This window comes from Salvia splendens, chromosome 9 (genome assembly GCF_004379255.2).
Source record: "Salvia splendens isolate huo1 chromosome 9, SspV2, whole genome shotgun sequence".
Classification (NCBI taxonomy): Eukaryota; Viridiplantae; Streptophyta; class Magnoliopsida; order Lamiales; family Lamiaceae; genus Salvia; species Salvia splendens.
In genome coordinates, this window is record NC_056040.1 from 3,026,107 (window position 1) to 3,042,067 (window position 15,961).

The 15,961-nt window shown below is 37.2% G+C and overlaps 3 protein-coding genes across 6 annotated transcripts in view; 1 reads left to right on the forward strand and 2 right to left on the reverse strand.

Moving 5' to 3' along the window:
- The window catches only part of LOC121748890 (serine/threonine-protein kinase ATM-like), a 36,082-nt gene extending 29,272 nt beyond the window's left edge, over positions 1-6,810 (forward strand). Inside the window, 20 exon segments of the mRNA XM_042143446.1 lie at positions 218-301; positions 717-800; positions 1,125-1,205; positions 1,532-1,621; positions 1,710-1,772; positions 2,014-2,154; positions 2,238-2,294; positions 2,440-2,499; positions 2,595-2,689; positions 2,955-3,063; positions 3,708-3,797; positions 4,196-4,275; positions 4,363-4,441; positions 5,132-5,178; positions 5,253-5,352; positions 5,528-5,659; positions 5,749-5,883; positions 5,981-6,046; positions 6,257-6,403; positions 6,522-6,810. Of these exon segments, the coding sequence (XP_041999380.1) occupies positions 218-301; positions 717-800; positions 1,125-1,205; positions 1,532-1,621; positions 1,710-1,772; positions 2,014-2,154; positions 2,238-2,294; positions 2,440-2,499; positions 2,595-2,689; positions 2,955-3,063; positions 3,708-3,797; positions 4,196-4,275; positions 4,363-4,441; positions 5,132-5,178; positions 5,253-5,352; positions 5,528-5,659; positions 5,749-5,883; positions 5,981-6,046; positions 6,257-6,403; positions 6,522-6,599 (1,818 nt within the window). The 3' untranslated portion in view covers positions 6,600-6,810.
- A 105-nt stretch (positions 6,811-6,915) lies between these two features.
- Positions 6,916-10,569, reverse strand: LOC121748894 (mitogen-activated protein kinase kinase 3-like). Its single transcript, XM_042143452.1, has 9 exons — positions 10,184-10,569; positions 9,801-10,064; positions 9,219-9,437; positions 9,004-9,141; positions 8,739-8,906; positions 8,282-8,395; positions 8,001-8,108; positions 7,793-7,884; positions 6,916-7,554 (listed from the first exon to the last, which is right to left on the reverse strand). The coding sequence occupies exons 1-9, from the start codon at positions 10,283-10,285 to the stop codon at positions 7,194-7,196; spliced, it is 1,566 nt and encodes a 521-aa protein (XP_041999386.1). The 5' UTR covers positions 10,286-10,569; the 3' UTR covers positions 6,916-7,193.
- A 638-nt stretch (positions 10,570-11,207) lies between these two features.
- On the reverse strand, positions 11,208-15,914 carry LOC121748386. Of its 4 annotated transcripts, none has more exons than XM_042142705.1 (8): positions 15,785-15,914; positions 12,668-15,579; positions 12,470-12,532; positions 12,237-12,356; positions 11,988-12,061; positions 11,841-11,913; positions 11,561-11,760; positions 11,208-11,488 (listed from the first exon to the last, which is right to left on the reverse strand). In XM_042142705.1, the coding sequence occupies exon 2, from the start codon at positions 15,573-15,575 to the stop codon at positions 12,810-12,812; it is 2,766 nt and encodes a 921-aa protein (XP_041998639.1). In that variant the 5' UTR covers positions 15,576-15,579; positions 15,785-15,914; the 3' UTR covers positions 11,208-11,488; positions 11,561-11,760; positions 11,841-11,913; positions 11,988-12,061; positions 12,237-12,356; positions 12,470-12,532; positions 12,668-12,809. The 4 variants fall into 4 exon arrangements, with proteins under 4 accessions (XP_041998639.1, XP_041998640.1, XP_041998637.1 ...); XM_042142706.1 differs by having other exon boundaries at positions 12,470-12,547; XM_042142703.1 differs by having other exon boundaries at positions 12,644-15,579.
- Between the last annotated feature and the right edge of the window lie 47 nt (positions 15,915-15,961).

The following is a 15,961-nucleotide window of genomic DNA, read 5'->3' on the forward strand; positions in this document are numbered from 1 at the left end:
TGCTTTTACCCTCTCTCCTTTAAGATTGTTCACCTGCACTGTGCATTATTCACCAGTACTAGTATTCACCATTTATATATTCAACCCAATTTGTTTTTGTGATGAAACCTCATGCCCTCAACTCCCTCCCATCCCACACACAAAAATAAGTAAAAGGAGTGCAGTAGCTGAACAGAGAGATAAGCTAACTTGATATGGTTTTCTATGTGGATACTAGGGAGACAAAACTGATTATACACTAAAAATACAAGAGCTCCAAAAGCAACTTGCTATGGACAGAGAAGAAGAAGTGAAATTACAGGTATACTCTTTGATGATCAATCTGACATGGCCTTTAAGATGTCTCATGGTATATTCTTGTTAGTTATTGATATGAAAGTCGAGAAGATCCTATTGGGTTTATCAGTTTTAGCCTTTAGATTGTGTCAAACTGAAATAAGCATGTCCTACTTTATTGAATCTTGCTTATTATTTGTTTAACGACTTGAAATCATTGTTATAAAAGAGACTCTACCGAGTCTTCAAAATTAGTTTAAACCTTCTTTCTTATTTTGTTTGTGATATGTGGCATTGTATGTTGCCTAGTGCTGGGAAACTAATCTCCGTATATATTTTTGAAACAAGTATGTTTTGCAAATTGAATGAGATGAAGCTCATTGTGGTTCACGGGGCTGAGTTTTATCGTATTATTTAAATGTTTAACCTTTGGCTCCCAGGAAGACAGAGACAACTTTCTGTCTACAGCTCTAGAAGGCTACAAACGTTGCTTAGTCGTTGGCGAGAAATATGATGTCCGAGCGGTAAATATGAATTCAATTGTCGATATTCTTTTTTATGATATCTCATGTGGTATGTAATGGCAAATGATATAGTTATATATGAACAGCATTTGAATTGTCTTATCATATATCTATATGTATGTTATATCCATACCCCCACCCTAATTTAATCACTTTCCTGTGAATGTCCCACTTTTTGGTGTTATGCTTAGACCATGTCTTCGATGAGAACATTGAATATGGATACAAAATTGACTGCCAATATGTAAATGCAAGCATTATCATTTTCTCTGAGGCGCTGGAACTGGCTTTTATCCTGTTTGATTCATGCTTGTGTACTTTTAGGTATTTCGACTCGTTTCGCTATGGTTCAGTCTTTCTAATCGGCAGATCGTTGTGGATAGCATGCTTAGCACTATTAAGGAGGTAATTTAGTTTTATAAATATAATTGTATTATTTTATCATTCAAATGTTCACTAATTCTGGGGGCAAATAATCAAATTATGTCTGCCCATAATTTATACTCCCTCCGTTTCCTAAAAATAGAAATTCTTTCCTTTTTGGTCCTTTTTATGAAAAAAGAAACTCTATATTTTAGGAAATGGGCCCTACAATCCACTAACACTAATTCCTATACTCTTTCTCTTCATCTTTCTTACTTTATCCATTTGCCGTTACCAAAGTTCCTATTTTTAGGAAACGGAGGGAGTATTTGATTGATCTTCTGCATGTGTGATGCATATTTATCTAGGTGCAATCTTATAAGTTCGTACTATTGGTATACCAAATTGCATCAAGGATAGGTGGCACAAAAGACTCTCTTGGACCTACTAACTTTCAGGTTATTTCTCTATAATGTACTTTTAGCTGTATCATTACTCAAAATCTTCTGTTTTACCTTCTTGCCCCGTGATTGTTGGCTACTGCAGTTTGCATTGCTTTCTCTTGTGAAGAAAATTTCCATCGACCATCCTTATCACACAATATTTCAGGTATTAAGTTTACGTTGTACTGATAAAGGTCATCAGCAATTGCAATTGCCATGTTTTGGTTAACATTTGCTCCAATCCTTAGACATTTGCATTTGTGTTTAGTCTACTATTTTACCTACATGCCTTTTTTACTACTTATGTGCGGTTTGCAGAAGTTTGAGAAGTCATGAAAGCTATGCCCTCGCGTCTGCATTCTAAAATTAAGACTTATTGTATGCTTTCTTTTTCTTTTTCTTATTAGCTGCTGGCCTTGGCAAATGGCGACCGCATAAAGGACAAGCAGCGTAGTAGAAACTCGTTTGTGGTCGATGTTGATAAGAAAATTGCTGCAGAAGATCTCTTGAAAGAGCTATCATCTTACCATGGGGCTACCATCATACAAGTACAGCTTTCATTGGTCTTTTTTGTTATCTATGCATACCTTATATTCTTTCATCTTTTCATTGAGTTTGTTTTGTTATTTAGATGAAGCAAATGGTGGAGATATATATTAAACTTGCTGAAATGGAAACGAAGAGGGAGGTAATTAAGTGGTGGTTTGATCATATTCTTTCTTACAGCCTTTTGTTTACGTCTTTCCGCGAGCATGTGCTGCTGTTTCGATCTGTTCCTTCTACTCATGAGATATTCGTTTAATCGTTTGAACTAATATCATATCTTTAAACAGGATGCCAATAAAAGAGTGCCTCTACCAAGAGATCTACGCAGCGTTCGGGAACTTGTCCGCGTAACACTCGTCTTCCGTTTCTTCACTTGGTTGGTTATATATGCTAAATTACTGAAATCGGTAACATGACCATAGATATCTGGATGCATCTTCAGGTTCCTGTTGTGACTTCTAATATTCCTGTCGACCGGACTTGTCAATATACTGAAGGGTTCTTTCCCCACTTCAGAGGGTTGGTGGATTCAGTAACGTAAGTGTTATATTTTCCTGGATTTTCGACTAAGTGCAAAAATATTGGGTAATGGTGCTTACACATTTTTGGAATCTCTCTGTGAGTCGTGAGATATATTTTTCTTATGATAACCAAATTCAAAATTAATTACACTTATAAATTATTTGGCTGTCGTGCATGAAATCCAAAAGCTGTAACCTCTTTATGCCATGAGCTTCTCATCATCAATAATCTGCTACTGTTTTTTGCTGAGTGTTTTGTTTTTTGTAATTCAAACATGCAGTGTAATGAATGGTATAAATGCACCTAAAAGGGTGGAATGCTTAGGTTCTGATGGAAACAAATACCGGCAACTTGCGAAATCTGGCAATGATGACCTCAGACAAGATGCTGTATGAATTCTGATCACCTTCTCTTGCGGATCCTATTTGCCTTTATGACAATATTGAAGAATTTTGTTCTTGTACTGTGCACTGGTCTTGAGGAATCTAATTTATGACAACTGTGTGAGTTTACCGGTTTGTACACCCATATAGTGAATAGAAAGCCACATCATTTGATAACTTTGGGTTTTCAGTGTACATGTCTCCTGCAGTCTTAATGCACCTTCTACATCAAAACATACTCCCATTGTTTCTAGCCTCAGACACGAAAAGAACCGAAAGCAGAAATCAATCACCTGTGTGAGGTTGAGGTTGTTTATATGTTTCATATTGACCGAGTAGTTTCTTTCTGGGGAAGTCTTATTTAATGCATATAACCCGTATCAATCAAGAAGCATTATCTTACTATAACATAGAGCTTCTGATAATCTGATTGTATACCTCTGTCAATAGCTTTTCTGTCAAATTTTACTGGCCTTACACATTATGTGGCATATATCCAAATTCCAAATCACAGCTTGGACTCATACTTTGCCTGTTTTTATGGAAGCTAATTGAAATGTTCTCTTGTAAATTTCCTCTTTATCATCAGTTGTTAGACTGAGAGTTAGTAGATTGAATCCCTCTCACAAAATTCTTATAACTTCCTGTAGGTGATGGAGCAGTTTTTCGGTTTAGTAAACACTTTTTTGCAGAATAATCGGGACACATGGAGGAGGAAACTGAGTATTCGTACCTACAAGGTAGAGTGCCATCTTGAACAAAAAAATTGGTTGTTTAGTTGTGTGATTAAATTTCATAATATTGTAAAAGACGATATATATGAAATTTCATAATATTGTAAAAGACGATATATATGAAATTTTGTCATCTAACTGCAGAGATACTGTAGCATCTTGATTAAATTTCTTCATTCTAGTCCTCAAATAAATTATTTCATTCCCCTCGATCTATTACTTCTCTTACTCCTCTATTCTCTATGCTTCTGGGAAGTGTAACACTGTATGTAGTTTGTACAATAGGTTGTATTTAGTTTCTTATGTAGCCATTATATAGAATGTTCTACTCCTCTTTTATACTTAAAGCATCATGATTCATGAGTCTTTTCATGCACTCCTAATTCTTTTTTTTGGCAAGACAGGTTGTACCTTTTACTCCGAGTGCTGGAGTTCTAGAATGGGTAGATGGAACTTTACCTCTTGGTGATTATCTTGTTGGAAGGTTAGTATAATAACCATTTTTCATGTAGATAACAGTACAAAAATGAGATTCATCTTATGTTAAATATGTTGGGTGTTCCATATCCAGCTCCAGAAATGGAGGTGCTCATGGTTGCTATGGAGTAGCAGACTGGACATTCATGGAATGCCGGCAGCGCATGGCTACAGTATGTTTTGTGTCATTCTATTACAATAGTTTCATCCGTTAATGTTTGTATCCATTGATCATTTTGAATCTTCTCTCTTGATGAAGCTTTTTCCTTTGGTACCTATCTGATGAGATCTTATTATCATAATGGAAATATAATTCCTTTGAGTTTGATGAAAGGGAACTAAGGTAATTTTTGTTTTGAGTTAGCAAAAATGTTTTCTCCAATAACGAAAATACGTTTTCTTGTTCGTTTTGGGTGAGCTCTGTATTTGTATCTCTTAAAGCCACTCCCTATATTTGCAGTTGTTCCTTCCCCTTGTCTATTTTCTTTTCAATACCCCTGTTTATGTCTAGATCAACCAAAGTTAAAGAAAGAATAATCACCATTGTAATTTGTGTGTGCCACTAAAAGAAGACATAACCCAACAACTTGTTTAAATGTGATGTTCATCACATTACCCAAGCCCGTTCTATTTCATCACCCTCATAAAACAGAAAATGTATAACAAAAAGTTGAATTGACATCTATAGAATATTCTGTCAAAACATTAAAACAGAACCAAAACAGGAAACAAACTGCCTTAGATAACAAAAGGTTGAATTTACATGCTTTTCACCATCTCCTGCAATATTCCAAGATAAAAGTGCCTGCAGTTAATAAGAACCATTGCTGGCACTCAACTAAATATCACGGCACTTTTTGTAGGAAACGAACAAGCGCAAAGCATTCGAAGAAGTCTGCAATAATTTCAGGTGCGTAGATTTTTCGCCAACACCCATTTCTTACACGTTGGGACTAACTTTGGCTTTCTTATCATGCAATGCAGGCCAGCCATGCATTACTTCTTTTTGGAAAGGTTTTCACATCCTGCAGATTGGTTTGAGAAGAGACTTGCATATACAAGAAGTGTGGCAGCTAGTTCAATGGTTTGTTTTTGGTGTAATCATATTCTTTCAAAATTATTATTGGAGCGAGTCATAACATTAGCTTTATTCTTACATGGGGAAAAAACAGCTGGCATTTATTTGTTGAGTTATGGCAGTTCGATAAGCTCATCTTTGATCTTTGATAACAATAAAAGTCTAGTTCGTTTGTGTACAGGTGGGTTACATTGTAGGATTAGGGGATCGGCATTCCTCAAATATTTTGATTGATCAAGCTACCGCAGAAGTTGTTCATATTGATTTAGGAGTTGCATTTGAGCAAGGCCTGATGCTGAAAACACCCGAAAGAGTCTGTCTTTAGAGTTCACATTTTCTTCCACTGTCATTCTTTCATGTCTTGGTATTATACCTCGCCTAATTTGCAACTGTCATTGCCAGGTACCTTTTAGGTTGACAAGGGACATCATAGATGGGATGGGTGTAACCGGTGTGGAGGGAGTTTTCCGAAGATGTTGTGAGGAAACTCTCTCTGTCATGCGTACAAACAAAGAAGCGTTGCTGACAATTATTGAGGTACAAACACCGGATATATGTTATTTCTATTTTTCATTAATGATAAAGCATAGTATTATCTACTATTAGTATTTTATAACATGGAAATTCTATGCAGGTTTTTATCCATGATCCTTTATACAAGTGGGCGCTGTCACCTCTGAAAGCTATGCAGCGTCAAAAGGTATGTTATCATTCTACTTATTTGATTTGTTTAAGTTGTAGAGTTATGAATGCGATATGGCCATTGCAGAAGCCAAAAAAATCAACATTTACTGTAAAAATAAGAGGCACTTTTTATGAAAAAACTATTGAAGAACATGACTTACGAAGTCTAATTATGTATTGAAATATGGATGTATTGCTTCTGATGTTGTTTTATTTCCCTTAATAGGATATAGATGACAATTTAGATGCCGACTTGGAAGATTCAGAAGAAGATGCATATGAAGGCAACAAAGATGCAGCAAGGGCCCTGTTGCGCGTCAAACAAAAGCTCGATGGATACGAAGACGGTGAAATGAGAAGCGTTCATGGCCAGGTACTTGTTCAATTCTGTATAAGCACAATTCACATCTTTCCGAAGTAAAGATGGTTCGGTTTGTTAAAAGTTCATGCTAACTATACTGTGAATTCCCTGTACTACTGCTCTGCTCTAGGTTCAACAACTTGTACAAGACGCCATTGATCCCGACCGCCTGTGCCATATGTTTCCCGGATGGGCAGCGTGGATGTGATGAAATAAGTGATGAGCCCCTCTCAATTTTGTCGAATGCACAGAAACATAATACATTTTCAAGTCTGCAGCTGAGCTCTGAGGCCTTTCCTTTTCTTCTCTTTTTTGCCTCGTTTCATGCAAAATTTTGAGGCCAAGGTGAATATTGGCAAGTGTATATATCTTTTCTGTTCGTGATGCTACTAAATGTGCAGTAGTTGAGTTGTATTCTATTTAGGGTTGTTCCATCGTAGACATCACTTTCTTGAATCTTGAATCCTGTGTCTAAAAGAAATATCTAAATAGACTGATGGAGTAATTGTTTTTGGGTAAGGTCATTGGGTGAAAATTCTCAAAATCTAAGATAACAGGAAAATAGTGTTTAGCAAGATTGTTTTAAACACACAAAAGAGAGGTAACATCCTCAAATCTTACTACTAAATATGTCAACTCTATAATCGCTTACTACTGGATACAACAGAGTTACAAAGGGAAAGCCAAAATCAATGTGACCAAAACACATTTCCACTGATAGCTGGTGTTGACAGATAGATACTATAAGACAGTTGCTGAGTGTAACTGACCGTTCCAACAATTCGAATTCGCAGTCTGATAATTATTGAGCAATGTAGAGCTCCTGTGCTGCAATGAAGTAGCGGCCTATGAAGCTCGACCTTTCCAGAGTGAACTGCTCCCGGAATGTGCCCATACGCTTGCTCGGTATGTCAATTGATAGGTCTCTGAAATTTGGCATGCCCTCTACTTGCAAACCATCTCCACATATCAAGAACTGGTTCCCAACAATGAATGACCCTGACACACGAATAGCTATTCCGCTTTGGCCGTGTGCACGGCACTGGAGTTTCTCCACGACATGTACAAGCTTCTGAGGTGGCCATTTACCAGCCAGTGTCGTGCGTATGTTTGACAAGGTTGCAAAGATGTCATCTGGCCCGGCAGATTCCTTCTCACAAAAACTGCAAATCATGATGTCCACAAGCACTTTAGAAAGGGCACAAACCTCATTTAAAAGGTTGAAGCCACAAAACCACAATTTTATATGCTTCTTTGTTAGTTTGTCAACAAAAGTCATTCTATTGCTCCTGACTAGTGTTAAGCGAATGACTGGATCGTATCGACTTGGAAACTGGAAAGATTTGTACAAGTTATACATTTCGTCTACAACATAGAAAAAGTAACCAAAATGTAGAGTACCTGAAAACTGAATGCCCTTCATATAAAGTCTTCATGTGATGCCAAAGATCATCAGATCCATCGAAAAGTAAGTAATAGTGTATTGCCAGCATCTGATTAAGGCACACAAGTCATTAAGAAAGTATTAGCAGTTAGAAAGATTTTAGAAATTTATTTTTATCACGCAATTTTCGTGATATAGATATAGCAGTCAGATATATCAACTCACATCTGCTAGTTCCTTCATCCTCTGCGTTGGGTCAAATATACTTTGGACAAACTCTTCCAAGTTCACTCCAGCCTCCTCATACTTCGTGACAAATGGATGCGAAAGTAGCTGTACAACACGCAAAAATGTCAAAATGGGAGAAATTAGCTATTAAAGACATTCATGACACAACACTTCGAAAAAAATTATTTAGTCATCTATGAGACTGCCAAAGCAAAGCAAACAGAGATATCAATCAAGCTACCAAGTACTTTTACTTCAGACAACAACGAAAAAATAACCTTCTCAGCAGTTGGCCTTGCCACTGGATCTTTCTCGAGGCAATCGTCAATAAATGAACAAAACTCTGGAGAAAAACCCTTATCCATAAGTGAAGGAGATGGATCGTCCAAAATCTTCATACGCCAATTGACATTGTAGACAGAGACATAACACAATAAATCAGTCAGAATGATATCAAAACTGGGAATTAACTTTTCACTGACTCAATCCATTCCATCATGACTATTATAGCTAATAGTAAACATTTTTCGACTATGTAAGAGGACATTCCAGAAATGATAAGAAAGCATCACAGAGATCCATGGTCATTCCTTTTATATTATTCTCACTATTCAAATGCTGTTCAGTCTGAATATAAAAAAAAAGGAATTTCATTCGTGCTTGATGGAAACAAAAGGAATGGAGATTTAAAATATGAGTATGATCCAACAACGTTACTTTCTAGTCAATGCTTACCTGCAACATAAGATTAACTGGCCCTTCATTAGCACTGTAAGGAAATTCACCGGTAGCACATTCGAATAGCGCAAGCCCAAGACTCCAAATATCAGCAGGGTACGAGTAGTTTTCATTTCGAATCCTCTCAGGAGACATGTATGTAACAGTTCCAACAAAAGTTGCACACTGGAAAGCAGCAATCGTAGTTAGCAGCAAGAAATAGCTACAAGTTTGAAAATGTGTCATACTAATTATTCTAAATGGTTAATTTACAATCACTAACCATGGCCATTGAATCCTCTAAACCAGCACTGATACCAAAATCCGTAATCTTTGGTTCCCCTTTGAGATTTACAAGCAAATTTGCAGGTTTAATATCTCTATGAACCAAGTGCCTAACTCCATGCAAGTAACTCAGCCCCTTCCAATAAAAAGAAAAGTTGTGAAAATCAAGTACTCTGATCATAAGGTGAAGCTGAAATAGAATAAGCCACTTACAAGCAAGAGTTTCTGCACCATGATGGAAAGAACTGGTTCTGGTACAGTCTTGCGTATACGAAGGATATCAGCCAAAGATCCACCATCCATGTATTCCAAAGCTATACTTATCTGTCCAGAGTCAGGAGTATAGAAAGCACCATAAAATTGGACCAGACCTTCATAGCACGGCGCCTCACACAACGTCCTTATCTCAGTAAGAAGCTGTTGCCTTTTCTCCTGATATGCACATGTAAATATTTATCAAGAATGAAAACGCAGGACATTCAACCCTTCACTACTACAAGTTCAAATCATATATCTTATTGCATCTATAGCCTAGAAAAACCGACAAACAACAAGAACTACCATCAAAACAACATCTAATCCAAATAAACTAGGTCAGCCTCTGGAAAAGGTAAAATGTGGATTACACCTCTCAACTTAATCCCAATTCATATGCAATACTAAGCCCAATGACAGTTTAACATATTAATCACATGCATTCACTTATGAACGACGAAGCAATCCCTAGATCAAGCCTTCTACATAAATTTCAGGCTTCACCACAACCAAACAAAACAGCCTAAGCTTCAACCCCACCTTCTCAAAAATGTTGATTTTCTTTAGGGCAATGATCCGGTGATTGGGGATATGAATTGCCCTCTGCACAACACTGCTGGCACCGCTGCCGATGGACCCGAAAACCCTCATCTCATGAGAAGCACACCTGTATGTCTTCTCCCCATCATCAACAGAAAATGCTGAAGGGGAAGAAGATGAGCTGCATTTCTGCAACCCCAGCTCATTGATGTTGTAGATATTGTATGATTTACTCAGTAGATTCACTGTTCCATGATCTGATAACTGCTCCACATATTAAATTGCAAAATTTCAAGAAACTAATGTGGCAATTGGCATGTGAAATTGCACAATAGCATCAAAAAAACGAATTAAATTGGATAATAAAGATTTGATTTTTATACCATGTAAGAATCGGAAGGGTCGATTGTTGACCCAGATGGAAACCCTTTCTCTGCATCAAAGAGTGGTACGAGCTTCTTCTTCAACTCTTCCAATCCAGCCATCAAAGTGCAGAATTCAATAACACATGTGAAAATTAATTGGGTAATTTAGCATATCACGAAGAATTGGAAAGTTCCCTAGTTTGAAATCAGAGCTTTGTGATACTGAAATTCAGCTGTGGATGGTTAATTCTTGGATTTCTATGTTCAATTAACCAGTTTCTATGATTATGATGATTTTGATCAAATTTTTTTTTCGAATTTATAGTAGTACGATTTAATTTCCGGAAGCCATTAAATGCAGTTGGATAAAATCCATAACTTAAGGTTGAAGGAGGCCGTAATTTACCTTCTTGAACTAAGCTTATACAAGGAAACAAACCTAAAATAAAATAACTAATCACACTAATTACAGAATTGTATTATACGGAGTAACTAGAAAAATAGTTTTGTTAAAGCCAAGATTAGTGTGATTAGAATATCAGATAAATTATAGGAGTATTAATAGTCCAAAATAAAACACGCATATTAGTGATATAAATTCATGCACCAAATAGATTAAAAAAGCAAATACAGTACTGTAAAAACGTCAAAAAATAAAAGGATGTTCTCTTTATCGTATACTATAACATTTTATTTAATCCTACTTTAGTTGATGATATATTCTATTACTACTTTATATAATTTGCGTTTTTCTATAAATGAAAATAATATTTTTCCCATCCATAAAGCCGATATTACGTGAATAAACCTAATTTACAAGATATAAATCGGGTTATTTAATCCTAGAAAATAATGATTTACTAAAGTGGAGTATAACTTTTCTATAAAAATAAAAATAATAATTATATTAATGTGCTATCCATATTTATGCCAACTAAATCCCAGTCCATTCCGAAATGATTGAATTTCTAATGAGTCAATTTGATAAGAATTCAAAACCAACAAAACTTAATCCAAACTTATTAATTTCGTGTAGGTAAAATAAGCATTTAAATCACAAGTTTTGGATAAATTCTGGTTTATCCCACAATTTATAGAACTGAGTCACATTGTTCTCTCAAACTTCACAGAAGTAGACCATGAGTTCCAAAATGCTACACAAAAACAGGTGCTACACACACCATGAGTTCCAAAATACTACACAAAAAAATAGGTGCTACACTTTCTTGTGTCAGATGGCACGCCAATCATTTGTGAGACATTTGATATAGCATTTGAAGTAGATCCATGCTCCTTGTCTTTGAAGGGCCGTCCTCATTTTCTCTACAACAATATGCAAAAAATAGAATTAATACTTGAATGGAAAGATGTGTAAGAATCAATTAATTCACTAACCTTGGTATTGTTTGGTTTTGAAGCTTTGGGATTTTTACACGGCTTTTTGTTATGTCCTTGTTCAAAACAATTCTGGCAAGTGTGTTTGTTACACCTTCTCTTCAGCTGATTGGGCCTCTAGGGATCTATCTCCTCGACATAACTGATTATTGAGTTTATCACAAGCAAAGCGATGATACCCACAAAGTCCTGCCAGCCCTCTACCAAAATTACACAGAATCAATATTTCTCCCCAAAACAAGAAAAGGAAGAAACAAACTAGGTAGAATTGGGTCCGAACCTCTCCATTTGCAAGAGCAATGGCCATGATAGTAGCAGCTTCCATAACCCCAAAACCTTGAGGAATTGCTTTCCTGGGACAATATGAAAGTTAGATAATGACACAAACAAAAACAAAACATTGATTTGAATGAAGAGAGAGAAGCACCAGCAGTCAAGATTTAAACTTTTAGCATCGAACACTATCTCATCTAGAGCTGAAGCATATCAAACTTTGACGGGCTGAAAAATGGAGGCAAAGAAGCTTAATTAAAACCAGAAGAGCTCGTGAACCACATTACTTCACAAGAATTACTCATAGCAGATAAAAAGTACAAAACGGAAAAAAAATCTTTTAACAAAATCAGAACTGTAAAGAAGGAACCAAAGAAGAAAAGTTGCTGTTACATTCGAAAACCTTTTTCTCCTCAAGCCTGTTGTGTCCAAAAATGTCCAATCTTTCCTCAGCCACCTTGGTTGTGAGTCCTGCTTTGGTGCATCTTAGATTCTCAAACACTTCCTCAATGGGTATGTTTTCCTGCAAAACACACACACACACAAATCATCAGCCACAGCTTGAAACAAACTAAGCTGGCACACCACACCACACAATCACAAAAAAACTTGAATTTCAGTTATCAGATCCATTACCAAATCAAAAGTTTCCTTCAGCACAGCATCAAGAGCTTCTGCCTTCTCCCCCATCTTGAAAATCTGAAAAAAAAAATTCTTAACCCTCTGGCAAATCAACAACTATCAAAGGAAGTAGTAAAGTTAATAGAAGAACTGACGAATGATTCCGGAAGAAAGTAAAATCAACTCAACTGGTGTGGAATGAAGCTACTTTACTTGTTTCAACATGGTCCCGTTAGGAATTTTCTCAGCCAAAGTTACTAATCCAGCAAATTCATTTCAAAGGCAGCAAGTTCATTGTGTATTTTCCTGCTGGCATCAATGGACATGTATTGACATACTTCACATCATATTATCCTCATTTCAGCTCATCCCGTCCAACGATATAATCTTGATACGGCTTAAAACTTCTTTGAAAGTCTAAGTCTTGTTTCTTTAAAGTTCGAAACATTTCCAATTCCGTTGGCCCAAAAACATCAGTGTAATCATCGAAATCCAATTCTATTGGGCAACCTACATCAAATATTTCTTTCCCTACCATCTCCTTACTAAGATCACAAGTAAGGTCTTGGCTTCTTCTAAAGAAATGAGTTGAAAATATGTTATTCTCACATCCAGGTTTTAAAATATCCATTCTTGACGGACTTTGCACGAACGAAGATGGATTATGACAAGATAATTTTAATTTCTTGATATGATTGCTCATATCTTCAGTATCATCTGCAAGAGAAACAGAATCATACTGAGGTCTGACATCTGAGCTTAAAATGTATTCCTGAGCAACCTCCATAACCTTATCACATAAATTTTTGAATTGAGAATGAGATGAAAAAGCTTCTGGCTCTTCCCCGTACAACTGGCTTTCCTCTTTAAGGTCATCCTCACAAAGGTCATTAAGAGCTTTTAGAAAATAAGCAGGAACAACTGGACCTACAAGGGAATCAGATGGCTTGACTTTGGTAGACCAAAGATTGCCGCGGCGTGATGGATTTCTAAAAGTAAACGGCGGGGCTTTGGGCTGGTCAGGAATTTCCAGGAACTCCAGAGGCACATATTGGCTCATTAAATACTTACCAAAATCTGAGTAGGTGGTGAAAGCCAATTGCAATAAGTTTGAGGGCAAAGCTCCATATGTGCTCCCTGAAGCAACCTCATGTATGCTAATCGGCCATGTGATAGCGTTCAACACAGCAGAAGTCGTAAGAGAGGATTTTATTCTTGCAAGTCCAAAGTCATTCAGCCTATGACATTTTTCTTGATGGAAAACAATCTTATTACCGATATAATCTTTCTGGGCAGTTCTATCACTCTCTTTCATCTTCTCTCTTCTTGCCGAAATGAAATTTGCTAGTTTATCCTCCAGATATGCATCAAGGAAATCCAGTTTTAGGTGATAAACCCTAACCCCCTCACATTCTGCATAGCTGTGATCATATAATTGAATATCCTCCAACTGAATCCTCTTCCTTTTGTGACCTGCTTCCAAAACCTTATCGGATCTCCATGCTGAGAGGTAGTTCTGTGCTTCTAGCTTCCCTGATGAGGTCAGCCTAATCAGTGTAAACCCACCAAAACTGCCAAAGGAAGAAGGCTGTACAGAAAGCTGTGGTTTGAGAACGCCAAATCCCAAAATCAACCCCTTCTTATCCCTCCAGTCAATCCAAACTGGGAGGGAGGATTTCCACGACTCCTCTCTTACAAAACAACTACCACATGCACAATCGGACCTGGACATCAAAAGCTCGGAGGGGAATCCCCATGAATAATGTAGGTTGCAAAATTTAGAGATTGCAGAATCGACAGATCCATTTCCATTAACATCAGGGCCATAACAAAAAAGACTGAAATCATTGTCCCAAAACGATCCCAAAATAACACAATAGCCTGATTCAGAAGCCAACTTGTACTTTGCATCTTGTGCATTTGCTCTCAACTCTGACAATCTAAAGACAGTAATATATCGCGGATTTTTTATAGTATGCGTCCACCTCAAGACTGGTATTAATGGTTTCCGCACATCACAAAGGAGAAGCATGGATTCAGTTGCCACAATGTAGAAGAAACTATCAGACCCTGCCCTTGAGAGTGAGAAAAATCCATCATTTATGCTCATCTTCAACATTTGAAGCTTCAGTAAACAAGAGACATGGCATTCAACAGAAGACCTTACATCAACCAAGAGTATCTCATTTCGATGACAAACAATGAAGATTCTTGGATGCCAACTAAATTTACATCCAAACCATTGCTGACCCCCAGGTAGACTTTCCTCCTTCAATCCCAACTTACCACTCAACGAAACTTGCACCTTTTTATTAACAGAAGACATTGAATTGGTCTTTCTTGCGGAAGAGTGATTAACATCAAACAGTAATAAATCACCACTCTCCAACAAAACTAAGCACTCTTCACTCATATGTGGACTCCAACAAGCACATTCAACCGACTTTCCCATTAACATCTTGGCATTGGCAGGACCCAGATAATCAACAACATAATTTTCATTGTGTTTATCCTTATTGGTGATTCTGACCCTATACCAACAAACAGAATACTTTGTACAAAGCATCAAATGCCCAACTACAGAGACTTCATCATTGCAATCATCAACTGGGTTCACCAACAAGCATGTGATTCGCTGACGATTAACATTACCTTGTTCAACTAGATGGAAGGAATGACCACCCCTTTGCGACTGAACCTCCAAAATACCGCCTTTCAAGGAAAGCAAAGAGAAGCCCACACGGTCAAAATTCTCCCCCGCAGGGAAAAATGCAATAACTAGGTTTTTGTGAGGAATCTGAAGCAATTGAAGAGAGTTGGAGGCATGATACTCTAAAAAGGAATCGGCCTCCTGTGATCCAAAAAAAAAGGGAGCAGAATTGTCGGAGGTAGGAATACCACAATGATGTTGGAGGAACCTGTGAAGGCTGAATTGTGGATATTGTGGGGGAAGGCATGGTGAGAGGGAGGGAGATTGAAGGATAGTGGTTGAGAAGGTAGGGCTTGGGGTAAACGTAAGTGGACCAAATGGTGCTGAGGGATCATTATTTGGGAGGAGTAATGGCGCGGCGAAGGTGGAGGCTATAGGCCACATGGATTTCCATTCTGCCATGAAATCCATTTTTCTGCAACACAAACCAGAAACCTGAATCAATTTTTTCATAAATCATGAATTAATTTTGCAGAAACCATTATGAATTCAATTGTCAATGACATAAAACCCTAGATTCAGCTTTAATACACAATCTTCGATAAATACCAATATACTAGTACTACAAAATATGTGCAAGAGGCGGCACAATGTCTACTGAAAGAATCGAAGACTTTTACCAAATATTTCGGCGGCGAAGAAGGAAGGAGACAGTGGCGGCAATGCCGGAAAGCTGACGGCGGTACAAATCAGGAGAGACCACAGTATTTCTAATTTTGAAATTGGAATGAAGGCAAACACTGATTTTAGTGGGCTTAATATTGGTAATTATTTAGTGGGCTTGCATATTGGGCTTA

Excerpts from the sequence above, each read along its gene's own strand:
- LOC121748894 (XM_042143452.1), bottom strand. The coding sequence starts at position 10,285 with ATGGCTGGATTGGAAGAGTTGAAGAAGAAGCTCGTACCACTCTTTGAT. Across the intron at positions 8,109-8,281 it reads CAAGGCCAACTGCTGAGAAG|CTACTTTCGCATCCATTTGT; the intron begins GTTATTTTTTCG and ends CGTGTTGTACAG. Across the intron at positions 7,885-8,000 it reads GGATGAAGGAACTAGCAGAT|ATGCTGGCAATACACTATTA; the intron begins GTGAGTTGATAT and ends TGCCTTAATCAG.
- LOC121748386 (XM_042142705.1), bottom strand. The coding sequence starts at position 15,575 with ATGGATTTCATGGCAGAATGGAAATCCATGTGGCCTATAGCCTCCACC.